We start from the raw sequence: 16,756 nt of genomic DNA on the forward strand, positions 1-16,756 counted from the left end.
TTACCCAAGAGATGCCCAATCATATTACAAAAGCATTTGCTCAACTATGTTTATAGCAGCATTATTTGTAATAGCCAGAACCTGGAAACAACCTAGATGCCCTTCAGTGGAAGAATGGATGAAGAAAGTGTGGAATATATACATATTAGAGTACTACTTGGCAGTAAAAAATAATGACATCTTGAATTTTGCATGCAAATGGATGGAAATAGAAAACACCATCCGGAGTGAGGTAACCCAGGCCCAAAAAGATGAACATGGGATGTACTCACTCATAATTGGTTTCTAGACATAAATAAAGGACATCGAGCCTATAATTTGTAAAAAAAATCCTAGAGAAGCTAAATAAGAAGGTGAATCCAAAGAAAAACATATAGTTATCCTCCTGGATATTGGAAGTAGACAAGATTGCCGGACAAAAAATGGGAACTTGGGGGTGGGGTGGGATGGGGGGATGGGGGATGGGGAGAGAAAAGTGTGAAGTGGAGGATGGGAAGATCTTGGGGGAATAGGATGGTTGGGATATAGGAAGGGTGGATATGGGAACAAGGAATTATATATCTTAATTAAGGGAGCCATTCTAGGGTTGGCAGAGACTTGACTCTAGGGGGGTTCCCAGGTGTCCAGGAAGACGCCCCCAGCTAGTTCCTTGGGCAGTTGAGGAGAGGGTGCCAGAAATGTCCAGATCCTATTGCCATACTCATGAATATCTTGCATATCGCCATAGAACCTTCACCTGGCATTGGATGGAGAAAATGACAGAGCCCCACATAGGAGCACCGGACTGAGCTCCCAAGGTCCTGATGAGGAGCAAAAGGAGGGAGATCATGAGCAAGGAAGTCAGGACCGTGAGGGGTGCGTTCACCCATGGAGACGGTGGGACAGAACTAACGGGAGATCACCAAGTCCAGTTGGAATGGGACTTATGGAACAGGCGACCAAACCGGACTCTCTGAATGTGGCTGACGGTGGAGGAGAACTGAGAAACCAAGGACAATGGCGATGAGCTTGATCTCTACAGCATGGATGGGCTCACTGTGAGCCTTGTCAGTTTGGTTGCTCACCTTCCTGGACTTAGGGAGAGTTGGGAGGACCTTGGACTTAACATAGTGAAGGGAACCCTGATGGCTCTTTGGCTTGGAGAGGGAGGGAGTGGGGGTATGGGTGGAAGGGAGGGGAGGGAAGGGGGAGGAGGAGGGGAGGAGATGGAAATTTTTAATAAAAAAAGAAAAAAGAAAGAAAAAACCCATAATACTTTGAAGGCTAATTAAAACCATTATTTTGTAAAAGAATATAAACAAAGTTCCCCTTCATGAGTGGATAATGCTGCTCCCAGAAGACATGGATTATTAAATGAAGATCTTAAGACCCAGCATAGTTTACTTCCCTATGAATTATTGGTCTTGGAGAACCAGTGGCCACCCCAAACAACACAGACTATTGTCATCGATCTTGGCTGCCCACCATAACTAGATGTGAAGACCCTACTCCTGAAGATACTACACACTGTGGTTGTAGAACATAGGAAAAGCAGTCTCTGACCAGGGCATTTTCTCTCTATTGGCTAGCTTTCACAGTTCCAGGAGGTGCTATCAGGTTGCTGGAGGAGAAAAGGTATTAATCACTTTAACCCAGGCATGAACTGTGCATCTTACAATACTTACATCTAAAACAAAATGTGCTTAATTATGCATGACTATTATATGAGCAAAAAACCTGGAAATTTGAGACCATTTTCATAGGAGGAAAGTCATGGCAGCATAAACTTAGTCAGCAGTTCATGTCTGGGGAGGTCACTGTCCCTACTGGAAAACTCTATTGTCATTTTGCTACGTGGTCATGTTATCAAACTACTATCATCTAAATATTTTTGTTTATACCTATATATTAATATTGCTCTCAATTTGATCAGAGAATCTTCTTTTATTTCTGCTTGTGGGAATGAATGCTGGTACAACCCCTTTGGATATCAGTATGGTGATTTCTCAGAAAATTAGGAAACAACCTTCCTCCAGACCCAGTAACACCACTTTTGGGTATATATCCAAAGGATGCTCAATCTTGCCACAAGGACATGTGCTCAGCAGTGTTCATAGCAGCATTGTTTGTCATAGCCAGGACCTGGAAACAACCTAAATGCCCCTCCACTGAAGAATGGATAAGGAAAATGTGGTACATTTACACAGTGGAATACTACAGAGCAGAAAAAAATAATGACATCTAGAATTTTGCAGGAAAATGGATGAAACTCGAAAACATTATTTTGAGTGAGGTAACCCAGGCCCAGAAAGACAATTATCACATGTACTCACTCATAGGTGGTTGTTAAACATAAAGCATAGAAAGCCAGCTTACAAACCACAATCCCAGAGAACTTAGACACCAACGAGGACACTAAGAGAAACTTATATAGATCTAATCTACATGGGAAGTAGAAAAACACTAGATCTCCTGAGTAAATTGGGAGCATGGGGACCTTGTGGGAGGTTTGAAGGGGGAGGGGAGAGGCAGGTAGGGGAGCAGAGAAAAATGTAGGGCTCAATAAAAATCAATAAAAATTAACATAAATCATGCAGATATTAAAATCAACAGGATATCATGAAAAAACATGTTTAGCACTTAATGCAGCATTACTTGGTAAATACATATCTTTATTTATTGACTTCTTATCACTCTGTTCATAAAAGCAAGGAAATAAATTCAACCTAGATTTCTATCAACACACAAATGGACAAAGAAAACATGATCTGTACATAATAAAATTTTACTCAGCCATAAAGAAAAAATAAAGTCTGCAGAAAAATAAATAGAACTGGAGAATATTATTATTAATGAGGTAATTCAGGCTCTGAAAGCAAAATACTACCTGTTCCCCCTATGAGTATTCCTCAATTCTGATTTTTTAAAATATACATTGGAGGGAGTGAGGGTAGAGAGACTGCACGAGCTGATGAAAGTAAAAAGACTTAAGAGAATAGTTTTCTCAGTAAGTGTGAAAATAAATTATATCTGTAGTTAAAGTAAGATTGCTTAAATATTATTGTCATAATGTTGAAAGACGAAGAGAAAAATAGGGCAAAATAACTGCATGTATTAATTTTAGAGTTAAAAAGATATATTTACTTCTTGCTATGCTTACAGCTGTGGTTGGTACATGTTAAATATTTTAAGTGAAATATCGTGTGCTATTAATAAATACCAAGTTTCTGCACTTGTTACCTTGGATAATATAGAGCACCACATTGTATACTACTTGTCACATTTAGGCCTTGAAAGTAGGCAGTGATTGATCAATGAACGCACCGAAGAGGAAGTCACTGGTTAATTACAAAGTGGATTCAATATAGCCATGGAAGCTTTCGTCCTAATTGTGACAAAATCTGGAAGGACTAGGAATAACAATGTAAACATCAAGTCAGTCCCTCAGAGAAGTTTTACTGCCGAAAAGAAATCTGGTATTATTTTAAAAATATTTTATAACAATAGTACACAATTTTTTACTATAATAGATGTTTATTAAGAAAATCTGAGAGAAATAAAAACAGAAATAACTTCTTAAAATGTCAAAAATGAAAATAATCTTAATAATGGTATTACATAAAATAACACATTTTAAATATGGGAAATATTTATAAAACCCTACATTAAAAATAATGAAGACAAAGATACTATTGTTTTCATAAACAAACATTATTTGTCTGTACCTTTTGCATTTATAATTTCTCCATATTAGTAAAACAAAAACTTACATTGAAAAATCAGGCCTATGGCACAGTATAATTAACATTTGTACTATGTAATACTTTCAGAATTTTAAAGATTAGAAATGGGAGAACTAAAGCATATTTAATGAAGGAACGAATTGCTTAGCTGTACAATCTGGATCAAGCATACTTAATCCCTTTAGTCCCCATTCTTTAGCACCGGCACAGGGAGATTAAATTAGATAAGTCTTTGGTCCCAGTCAGCTGCATGATTCTGAACTCAAAAATTTAAATCAGATCTTTCCAGAAAGGAATTTTTTATGTTTGAAATCTTTAGTGGTTCAAAGGAAAATGGCCACCATAAGCATATATATTTGAATACTTGGTCTCTAGTTGGTAAAATAGTTTGGGAAGGATTAGGAGATGTGGCCTTTTTGGAAGAAGTGTGTCACTGGGATAGGCTTTGAGCTTTCAAATGTCCACACCATTTCCAGTTAGCTCTCTCTTCCTTGTGGTTGTGTTTCAAGATGTGTGCTCTCAGCTACTGCTCCAGTGCTATGCTTTCCTGCTTGCTGCCACACACTCTTACTCCCTGGAATTATAAGGCCAAATTACATGCTTTCTTTTAAAAGTTGACTTGGTCTTGGTGTTTTATCATATCAATAGAAAAGTAACTAAGGAAGAACTTCAGGCAATAAGAAAGACTATGCAGACTTTAAACAATATACTGCAGTAAGAGCTTTCACTCAACTTGGACTTATATTCATTGACAATAAAATGGATATTTTTGTGATAAATGTTAATAACTGTACAATTAAATCATACTTACACATGTTGAGTTGTCGAATAAAGCTGGCTATTTTGTTATGCTTGAAGTATTTTGGTAGTATTTCATTAGAAAAGTTTTCTTCATTCACAATCTCAAAGCTGTGACCATCCTTGTAATAAATGAAAACCAAAATATAGTCATTTGTAGAAAAAAATAAGGTTTCACTCAAGCAATAATTCAAAATAATGTCACTTGATTCCCAAACTTGTGAAAATTTAAAGTCCAAATTAAATAATTCCTCACACTGGAAGAATAGCTCATTAGTTGAGTATGTTCATATCACGCACAAGACTCTGGTTTCAATCCTTTATCATGGAGGAAAATACATCATAAAGATACAGAATATGAGCAATAGGCATACCATGAGGCTGGGCGGTGGTGGCACACACCTTTAATCCCAGCACTTGGAAGGCAGAGGCACGTGGATCTCTGTGAGTTCGAGGCCAACCTGGTCTACTAGAGATAGTTCCAGGACAGGCTCCAAAGCTACAGAGAAACTCTGTCTCAACAAACCAAAAGAAAGAAAGAAAGAAGTACTATCAAGGAAAATGCAGTGGACTGATCATGAAAGCATGTGTCCCCAAATCTCACAAATTAAACAAACAGGCAAAATCAGATATGGTCGAGCATATCTGTAATCCCAGTATTTGAAAAGCAAAAGCAAGAAGACTGATGGTTTAATTTCAGTCTGGATTATACAAGAAAACTTTCTCTCCACAGACTTGGAGACTCTCCATAGACAGTAATTCAAAGAATTAGCCCAGCTGCACGTGGTGGCCCATGCCTTTAATCTCAGAAATTGAGAGGCAGAGGCAGGTGGATCTCTGTGACCTCGAGGCTAGCCCCATCTACAAATTGAGTTTAGGACAGCCAGGACTGTTACACAGAGAAATCCTGTTTGTAAAAACCAAACAGGAAAAAATAATAATTAGCCAATTGTAATGTTTAGTGTTAGTTGTCAACTTAACAAAATCCAGAATCACCTGGGAGAAGGACCTCTAACTATGCCTATGGGGAATGAAATTGACTGTGTTAATTGATGTGCGAAGACACTTTTGACTTTCAGGCCAGACCACTCCCTGACCCAGGGATTCTGGACTGTATAAATGGAGAGAAGATGCTAAAAGGTATGCTACATTCACTCCTTACTTTCTGCTTCTTTATTATGGATGCAATGTGACTAGTTTCTCCAAGCTCTGGCCACTATGACTTTTTTCTTCAAAACAGACTGTCACCTTGAACTATGTATTGAAGTAAACACTTTCTTCCTTAAGTTGCCTGTGTCAAGATATTTTATGACAACAAAACCAATTATGTTTCAAGAAAACTTTTCATAATTTAAATTACAATGAGATATAATCTTTTGTCTGTCAAGCTGACAAAGACCAAAGAAAATATTAATCTTCAGTGGTTGCAAATTAGAGTACAGATAAACAGGTTTTCATACTGCCAGAATTTAAATTGTCTTAATATTGCTAACAGTAGACATTCAAAGTTCCCAAGTACTCAGTCTTTGGATTAGAAATTTGAATTCAAGATTGTATAGAAAATAATTGCTAAAATTTGATAAGATTTAATAATAAAGTTACATTAGTATTTGTATATAATATTAAAATTGGAAACTACATTAATACTAATATAATAATTAAGTCTGCACAAGTGAATATTACACAGTGATTAAAAAGTAAAGCTATATAAAGTATTTAGTGAATGGAATTAGGTATGTTTTCAAGGTCAAACAAAGATATATTTTAGATAGACAAGTCATCTTCAAACACTTCAGAGATCTAGAGAACATGGCATTTAAGATGTTTTAATAACATAGGTTCATTTTTTATGACAATGAGACAAGTCTGCTTCTGGCAGTACTAATTTACTTCAGAGTAGATAATGGACATTAAAGAAATGTCACATAGAGTTTACTTTCTTTGTGGCAAAAATAAACCATTGAGCAAGAAAATACCCTTGCTTTGAGTGCTGACAGTATGCTGTCCTAATTGGACAAGCAGGACACAAAAGAAAGTGACTGCCAAACATTGTCAAGATAAGGAGGGACAGCTCTTCAAAATATCCCACTTCACAGAAAAGTCTGTTGGATATGCTAGATCTCTAGGCCAAAGATAGAAGCCCCAATGTTGTAGAGGAACTCTGGGTGACTGTCCAGGCAGCCAGCTGTTTCTGTCATCTCTCACATTGTTTGGAAGTCACTTGTTTGCACTTTCTGCTTACTCAGTTAATAATACCTCCTTCTTGGGTCTCTGGGTGAGTTGAAGACTAGATAGTTACAGTTTTCCTTGTTTATCTGATGCAGAAAGCAGGTTACAAGAGAAAGTAAAGTAGGTACAAGACTTTGGACTCACCAAGATAGCATACCTTTGGAGTATTTTCTCTGAATTTGTCAAATGCAAATAGACTAGACATTTTTGATGCACTTCTTTCCTATATTTATTGTATATGGTCATTGTACTTACTGTATATAGTTTTTCTTATATTAGTTATAGCCTTCTTTTTATTTTAGAAACAAAAGTGCAATGTAGTGATATTCCATTTGTATTTTAGTAAATAAAGCTTGCCTGAAAATAAGAAAGAAAAACAGCTACACTGTCTTACAGACCAGGCAGTAGTGACACATACCTTTACTCCCAATGTCCACACTAGTTTACCACAGAAACTGGGTGATAGTGGTGCATACCTTTAATCCCAGTACTAGAGAGGAATATAAAACAGGAGGAGACAGCTCTTGCACACAGTCTCATTCTGAGATTCCTGGAGGCAGGATTGCCATTTTGGACTGAAGTAGAGGTAAGAGTCACTGGCTGATTGTTTTTCCCTTTCTGACTTTCAGGTTGAACCCTGATTTCTGTCTCTGAGTTTTTATTAGACATGCTACATTAATCATAATGATATATTTCAAATGGAAAAGGCAAAATTTCAAAAGGTATAATAAATGATAGAGATATGTGATAATGATAATGATATAGATCAATGACAGAGACCTAAATCCAACCCCTTGCATCAGTGCTCCTCGCAAATGATATTTAAACATAGCAAACAATATTATTGCATAAACTGAAGGTGGCAGTTATCAGTGGATAGAAATATAACTACTTACTTTCTATAAAGTAGACTCCAACAAAAATATTTTAAAGTAGACAAAGGTGATAATATTCTTTTTTGATAATATTCTTATATGCTTCTCATTCTATTAAATTAGAAATTTAAACTTAAATGATATTAAAAGAATGAACTAGCTTCAGTGTCAGGTTTTTAAAACTTGATTCCCTACTTCACTCGAGAATAAGAAAATAGGCCCTGCTCATCTGTTATTTACCCATAGGATTCCACAGATATTTTAGTTCTTTAGAGGTTACATGGCTCATTATAATCCCTCCAAACTACCAAGACTGTGTGTGTGTGGTGTATATGTATGTTCAAAGGTGTATGTTCATGTGTATGCATTCATGTTCTTCTGGAATCCAGAGGAGTAAGTTAAGCAACTTACTTGATTTCTCTACCTACTCCCTTGAGTCAAAGTTTCTTAATGAATCTGGTACTAGGCAGACTGCCAGAAATCTCCAGTGATTCTCCTGTCTTCAAAACACACACACACACACACACACACACACACACACACACACACACACACACACACACACACCAGACACATATTTTACCTGAATTTTGGGATCTGAACTTAGGTCCTCTTCTTGAAGCAAGTACTTTTACCCACTGAATCATTTCTCTGGCCCTGGAGCCAAGGATTTTAATTTATTCTATTCTAGTAATTAGTGGGGTCCCTGAATTACTCTAATACAAGGTATGTGCACTTTAGAAGGATGGGGTTATCTTTAGTTGGTTTTGTTTCTCAAGACTATTCATAAACTAACTTATTGTAAGACCAGAACCCATACCACCTTAGCTTTTCCAAGAACTGACTGGTCTTCAGAGATTTAATAAAGAATATCATGACAAGTATGACAATTCCCTCAAGATTGTCAGCAATGCTTCCTGCACCACCAACTGCTTGGCCCCCTTGGCCAAGGTCATCCATGACAACTTTGGCATCGTGGAAGGGCTCATGACCACAGTCCATGCCATCACTGCCACCCAGAAGACTGTGGATGGCCCCTCTGGGAAGCTGTGGCGAGATGGCCATGGCGCTGCCCAGAACATCATCCCTGCGTCCACTGGCACTGCCAAGGCTGTGGGCAAAGTCATCCCAGAGCTGAACGGGAAGCTCACGGGCATGGCCTTCCATGTTCCTACCCCCAATGTGTCCGTCGTGGATCTGACATGCCGCCTGGAGAAAACCGCCAAGTATGATGACATCAAGAAGGTGGTGAAGCAGGCATCTGAGGGCCCACTAAAGGGCATCCCGGGCTACACTGAGGACCAGGTTGTCTCCTATGACTTTAACAGTGACTCCCACTCCTCTACCTTCGATGCTGGGGCTGGCATTGCTCTCAATGACAACTTTGTGAAGCTCATTTACTGGTACGACAATGAATTTGGCTACAGCAACAGAGTGGTGAACCTCATGGCCTACATGGCCTCCAAGGAGTAAGAAGCCTGCCTGCCCTGACCACCCATCCCAGCAAGGACACAGCAAGAGAGAGGCCCTCGGCTGCTGAGCAGTCCCTGTCCTAACTCAACCCTTGACACTGAGCATCTCCCTCACAGTTTCCATCCCAGACCCCCAGAATAGCAGGAGGGGCTTAGGGAGCCCTACTCTCTTGAATACCATCAATAAAGGTCATTGCACCCCTCTTAAAAAAAGAATATCAGACAATATCTTCAAAATATCATATTATTCTATTTCTTGATCAACCCTCTCTGGAGATAAAAAAAAAACCAATTAAAGGAGTCAAAAAGTTTAAAATGTTATAGAGAAGATTATTAACTATAAACTGGATGAAAGGTTTCTGAATAATTAGAGGCTTGATAATGATACATAATGAAATGAAAGAAAATGTAGTGATGTATGTCTCAAGTTAACCACATTGTTTATTTTGCTCCATCTTTATATTTTTGAGAATGAAATAGTGAGTACTGAAAATAACATACATATTAGAAAGATCACAGTGGCACTGAACAGGAGTGGGGAAGGGACCAGTAAGAGGAGGCTTGAAAAATAGGGTAGGATAATAAGAGAGGGGGGTAAATAAGAATAAATTATGATGACACGTGATATAATATCATAATTAGAACCATTGCTTTGTATGATAACTTAAAAATAATTCAAATAGGAAACAGGCAATTGGCTTGGAGTATTATCACACATGTAATTTAGCATTCAGGAGGAGAATTAGGAGGATCACAAGTTTAAGAGCAATGTCTCTATACAGTAAGATCTTACTGAACAAAAACAGGGGTGTCTGTAGATTAGCTCAGTGGCAGGGGTTTGACCAGCAGCACAAGGCCCTAAGTTTGATTCTTAGGACTGGAAAAATTAGAAAGTAATTATTTCCATTGTGTTATCAGAACTAAAAGCAAAAGAGAAAACATTCATACTAATTTCTTTCTTACAGAAGAGGAGAAAATAGAATCTAATCAGGAGGCTGCTAATATGGAACACCATACTAAATATCATCTACAGAATAGATGGGCACCCTGGATTTCTAAAAATGATAAAAGTGCAACTTGGCAAACAAAACTACTGATCTTTAAGCCTGATACTACAAAAGGACTTTGGGCTCATTATCATCTTGCCCAGTAATTTAATAACTAGCTGAGGTAGTGACATTTCATTTGTCATAAATAAGGCTTGCCCAAAGTTCAGAGAGTAAAACAACCATACTGATCAGCCTTACAGACCAGGCAGTGGTGACACACACCTTTAATCCTAGTAGCCACACTAAACCGGGTAATAGTGGTGCATGCTTTTAATCCTAGCATTAGAGAGGAATATAAGAAAGGAGGAGACAAGACTCACACACAGTCTCATTCTGAGATTCCTGGAGGCAGGATTGCCATTTCAAATTGAGGTAGAGGCAAGAGCCAGTGGCTGGCTGTTTTGCTTTTCTAATCTTCAGGTTGAACCCCAATTTCTGTCTCTAGGTTTTTATTAATTGTGCTACAAGATTAGACTTATAACTTATAAATGATGGATAGAATTGAGCTTATGTTTTCAGATAAGAAAAAATGAACAGCAAGTACAATAGCTAATTTCACTGAGCGAACACACATCTAGAGACACTGCTTTGCTTTACTGGGGAATTTTCTCATGAATATGTGAGCTGTAACAATGCTAGAATTAAAGGTAATAAAGTAGCAATATGGACTACTGAATCCAAAAAAATGAGACACACATATATGAATATATATATTTAGTAGTCTATTGTGCTATCTTATCAGCATAATGTAAACAATTAATACATATTTAAATATGAGTACATCATATATCAAGAAATATTAGTGTATGTGTGTATGTGTGTGTGTGTTTCTTTTCTGTGACTGTGATAAAGCACTATGACTAAGATAACTTACAAAAGGGAGAATTTATTAGGGCCTAAGAGACCATCAGGGCAGGGAGGCATAGAAGCTGGAGCAGGATGCAAAAAGATAACACCCTCAATCTCAAGCATGGTTCACAGCGAATGCGAGAGAATTGGAAGCGGGTAAGATCATAAAACCTCAAAGCCTGTCTCTAATGACATACTTCCTCCAAGAATGCTGAGTCTCTTGAATTGCTGCCAACAGTGACACCACCTGGGAACCAAATGTTCAAATACTCAAGCCTATGGGGAGAATCTCTCATGAAAATAATCACATATGCAGAGTATACAGGAAAGGTTACTACTTCCACCAAAGGCAGGAACTACTTATGAGTCGCACACAGCACAGTTAATAAGAATTGCTCCAGCACTGAAATGGGTTTGCTGTTAGAAAAGATATCTTCTGAATGTTCTCATAGGACACTCTGTGCAAGCAACTGAGATTTGGAACTGAATCCAAGTGTTAGTGAAACAAGGTGACTTGCATTTAAACATGATTCCACATTGGACACTGACTGAAAGGACAGAGATTGATAATTTAGGCAAGATAAAAATGTTTTTAAATTGTGGTGGTAAATGTACCACTTTAAAAACATGTTTAAAAAACTTTGAATTACATTCTTTGAGTGAAATCAACAACATGTCTTAGTAAAACTGTTATTTAAAAATTGATTCTACCTCCGTGTTGCTAGGATGTAGGAGAAGTCTCATTTTCTTCTGTTTCATACTTCTATATCCATTATCAAAAAAAATATTTGGAGCTAGAAACCAGCTCAGCAGTTAAGAACAGGTATTGTTTCTTGCAGAGAACCCAAGTTTGCTTCTCAGTATCCACATCAGGCACTTATGAACACCAGCAATTCCTGTTTCAGGGGACTGAAACCTTCTCTGGCCTCCATGGGAACTCAACTCATATTCACATGGTACACAGACACACAGACACATAGACACACACACACACACACACACACACACACACATACACACAGAGAGAGAGATCACATACATATATAATTCAAAAAATAAAGTACAATAGATAAAAAAATCACTGCTCAAGCGTCCACTATCCTAATTGAGGAATTACAGTATATATCATCTTCAAAACCCATAAATGTTTTTCTGGTCCATTGTGCAATGGCCTAATAAAATCACTATCACAAGCAACTTTTATCTATTTTCAGTATTCAAAAAAGAGCTTTTGTTCTATACATTAAAAAGCAAATACTCTGGTACCATTTAGTATTTACCAAATACTCTTTGTACCATTGCATGTAAGAGTACATTTTGCTTAATTAAAGAGCACGATATACAAAATACCGCAACACTTTTTTAATAATATTATTTTGCTAACCTCCGATAATTACCACATTTTAACTTCTTTGCTTTTCTGTTTGATAGCGTTAGTGGTCTTGACATCTGATTTTCATTTGCTTTTTCCTTATAAAACTTTGGTGAAGGAGATTTCACCTTACCAAGTCAGAACGGTTAAGATCAAGAAAATCACTGAAAACAAATGCTGATTAGGATGTAGAGACGGGGGACACATCATTCACTACTGATGGGATTGAAAACTGCTGCAGTCACTCTCAAATCAGTGGAGAGAATCTTCAAACTCTTTTAAAAGAAAAAGTTCCCTTACGACCCAGTTATACCACTGTTCCACATGTGCCAAAGGCCTAGACATCTCACTACTCCAGCAGACACTTGTTCAGCCATCTTCATGGCTCACTATTCACAATAACTAGGAAAAGGAAATAACTAAAATATCCTTCACCTGATGGATGAATGGCAGAAATGGGGTGCAAATATTTATTGTTCAGCTACAAAGAAAAATGGATTCATGAAATTTTCAGGAATTAAAAGAGTACACTAAGTGAGGTAATCCAGACCCAGACAGATAAATGCTGAATGTTTTTTATTTGTGGTTCCTAGTTCTTAACCTCAAGTATATATGAGTATATCACCTCTGGTATCTAAAAATACCAAGAAAGTAAAAAGGGACCTGTGGGCAGGGGAGGGGTAGACAGCGTGGAGCTCGAGGGAGAGGAATAGTAGGATATGGGTGCTATGAAAGGGAAAACAGGCAGTGAGTCTTGATTCTGGAGGGGAAAAGTAAGGACAGCACAGGAAATGGTGTGAGGACATAAAAACACTAAATATGTCTGAAAAGGCCATGAGGAACTACTATTTTGTGATTACTTAAAATTAGATAATGCAAGCATATACGTGTATTATGTTGTATATATACAAATAGTTTAACTGAAATTATGTCAGTTGGAGTGATGGTGTTCCCCCAACGTCAGAGACTATCTAGCAATACTCCAGCACCAGGCATGGGAAACCTGCTTTCAAAGTTGTCATTAAGAGAAATCCAAGTGGCTCTCAAAAGAATACAGTTATTGTTGTTGCTTTTGGTTGCCTCGCAGAGGTTGAAGATACAACCCTACTGCTGACAACCTCACACATTTAGGACACAAGACTCAGAATATTTGAGCTGAATTGAATCTGAAAACCTCCATCTTGCAGTCTGACTTCCATAATACAAGAAAGTACTGTGTAATTTTCCAAGGGAAGGAAGCCGTCATAGTCCTACCCAGATATAAAGACTCTAATCACAGCAATGAGAAGCATATATCACATGGAAACAGCACCCGTGAGCTTTGAATGATTTCTTAATCATGAAAATCCCTCAGTAAGGCTCAGTGCAATCAAAAGATTGGTTCTAAACTCTTGGAGCCAATTTAATTAATTAATAAGATATTATCACTACTTTTGTGGTTTTTGGTGATGAGCCCAGAGCCTTTCATATAAGTACCACGGACCTGCATCCCAGCTCTAATTTCTTTAAATATAAAATATTTACTTCAATATTTCTTTTGTTTTAAATTTATATTTTTTGTTTTAAATTTATATTTATGAAGAAGTTATAAATTAAAGATGATACCCACTATTTTCTTCAAATAAATTATGAGTAAGAGCTGTTTATGAAATAAGAGTGGCTATGAATTGATCATTAGTTGAAGTTAGCTGTGGTACTTGGGAATTCATTATACCACTTTATATTTGTGTTTGAAATTTTATTAATAAAAAAGTTTTACCTTGGCTGAGTGTGGTAGTACATTCCTGTACTACCAGCACTGAGCAGGACTGAGGCAAAATAATCATGAACCAAGACCAACCTGGGCTACAGAGTGAGACCTTCTTTTAAAAACAAATGGACACGATGCTTTAGAGAACTAGTCACAATCTGCTTTTAACAGATTCTACAAGATTTTATTCCTAGCTAGAGTGATTAGAAGCTAAATGTAAATCAAAATCTCAGGGAAAAGGGTGCATTTATAATTCACCCAGCTCACACAATGAAAAGCTAGCAAGGCCCCAGTGATAAAATAAGGTGTATCACAAATTCAGAAACTGTGACAGTAGCTAGCCCTGGAACAGCCAGTTTAGGTACATTTGGTGGGAAAGTTGGAGTATGTGCTATGAATACTTCTATGGCAAAGTGATAAAATTCTGAGTAAATTTTTACTCATATAGGAAGTGTTTAGTGATTCTGAAGATGAAAAATGGTAGCAAAGGAGTGTCATTTTTGCCAGGAATCACAGCACTGGCTGAAATAAGGCTTAATCATCTTCTTATGAAACTGTGTTCACCAAGCAGCTGAAGGGTCGCGAAAACGTCCTGTGCCTCTATTCTTCACCCTGCCTAAAATTTTCCCGCACTCTGAAAAGACTCTTTCCAAAGCTACATCCCTCTATTTACACCCATGCTTTTCCCCATATAGTCTTTTACCTTGCTCCAGTGAATCACATGATCCAAGACGGCATCGTCGACTATTACCCACAGTTTGGTGAGAAAGCTAGGAACTGTCTTGCAGAATTGCTCCATGTTTCAGGGTGTCAGTACCTCAGAGAAATGTCAGCTCTGGAAAACTACGCAGCAGCGAAAACCGGAGCTACCGTTACCACGAGAGCAATTTCACTTCAGGGCAAGCAGCACCGCAAAAAGCGGAATACCCGTCGTCAGAACTTTCCTTGGGGGCGGACCTTAATTCCCAGGGGAGACTTCTCATTGGCTAGCTATAGTACCGGGATTTCAGAGCCTTCTGGCACGTGACTACTAAGGAACTTCCGGTAGAGGAAAACCTTTGTAGTGTGAGCAAAAATGAACCCTGAGCAAAACCAGTAGGGGGCACCACCTTCAGTGTTTTCTCCGCTGCTTTCGTGGGTGTACGTGCTACGTAAGCGTTTTTGCAAGGTCCATCGTTGTTCCTAGCAGGTTAGATACTTGCTGCTAGGAGAATTCTGGATATGATATTACATAATATATATCATCACCTTTAAAGGAACGGGAACACTCACTTTGTACAGTCATGACCTGGTAACGGAACAGAACGGTGTGGAATGGTACTAAATGAGCACTGAATTAGCTTAACGCTGTATATAGCTTAGCAACGAACTTAATGATACTGCAAAGGCAATGTTTTGTAGTGCTTGGTTTGATCTTTTCTCTGGGTAGATGGTGAGAACTGGTTGGTTTTTGTTTTGATTTCTTTGGTTGTGTTTTTGTTTTCTGTTTGTTTTTCAGAGTCTCACTATGTAGCCCAGCTGACTGAAATCACTACGTATAATAGGCTGTCCAGAAATTTACAGAAATGTACCTGCCTCTGGTTCCCTAGCACTAAGGTTAAAGATGTACGCCACCATACCTGGCTGGTGAAAATTCTTGGTATGCATTTTAGTGACATGAGACACTCCTAGAATCGTGGAACATTCCCTTCTTCTAATGATAAGGTTGGAAAGGAAATCAAGAAGAAAAAAAATTGTCTAAAAATGTACACAATTGCTTTTGTTGTTGTTTTTTTCTTATTTCCCTTTCATTACAAAATGGTTGAGGTGAGTCAGAGATAAGCCATGTAGTCACCACAGGAGACAGACGCTTACACTGGCACCTGCCTAAACTTTGCAGGTAGGCCATGACCTCATGGTGATGCACAGGTTAATGGAAAAGGGTTAATTTAAGATATAAGAGCTATCTAGCAATACACCTAAGCTATTGGCCAAGAAGTGTTTTAAATAATATAGTTTCTGAGTAATTATTTGGGGTCTTGGCAGAGCCTACACCAACAGAAGAGCACCTACCATCTGAGGCCTGGATCCACATAAGACCTAAAAAAGTTTAAGAAAAAAAGAGGGTTTCTAGACCCACAGAAATGGGAGTCATTTGGAGCTTGTTGCTAGCAGCATATTTTTAGATAAGCTGTTTGCTAGTGACAGGCAGAGACATGGCTCCTTTAAGAGGTTTCCTGATTCAATTTTAGCAGCAAAACATTACATGGCTTCTTTAAGATCCGGCTCCCTGGTTCAGGCAGCACAAACTCTGTGCCAAGCACTTTAATGGGGTTTGTGGGCAGCTTGCTGTAAGTTACTTAGTGCCAGCAAGAGCCAACTGTCTGAAATTTCCTGCTTCATGGGAAAGTCTGCCGGATACTATGGGCCTGTAGGCCAAAGATGGATGCTCCAATGATAAAGAATAACTTTGGGTGACTGTCCAGGCAACGAGATATCTTTGTGAATTCTAGAGCTTTAGAAGCTGCTTACAATGCACTTCCTCTTAACTTAAGTAATATTATATCCTTCTGGGGTCTTTGATGGAATTGAATAATAGTTATACTTATAGTTTTCCTTAGTTATGATAAAAGATAAATTAGATATAAATATTGTAACTGT

At 38.0% G+C, this 16,756-nt stretch overlaps 1 protein-coding gene across 1 annotated transcript in view; it reads right to left on the reverse strand.

The window, feature by feature from the left end:
* The window catches only part of LOC119804275 (heat shock factor protein 3-like), a 54,970-nt gene extending 40,055 nt beyond the window's left edge, over positions 1-14,915 (reverse strand). The window contains 2 exon segments of the mRNA XM_038315744.1: positions 4,534-4,642; positions 14,820-14,915. Of these exon segments, the coding sequence (XP_038171672.1) occupies positions 4,534-4,642; positions 14,820-14,915 (205 nt within the window).
* Positions 14,916-16,756: the final 1,841 nt, after the last annotated feature.

Source organism: Arvicola amphibius, chromosome X, assembly GCF_903992535.2.
Source record: "Arvicola amphibius chromosome X, mArvAmp1.2, whole genome shotgun sequence".
Classification (NCBI taxonomy): domain Eukaryota; kingdom Metazoa; phylum Chordata; class Mammalia; order Rodentia; family Cricetidae; genus Arvicola; species Arvicola amphibius.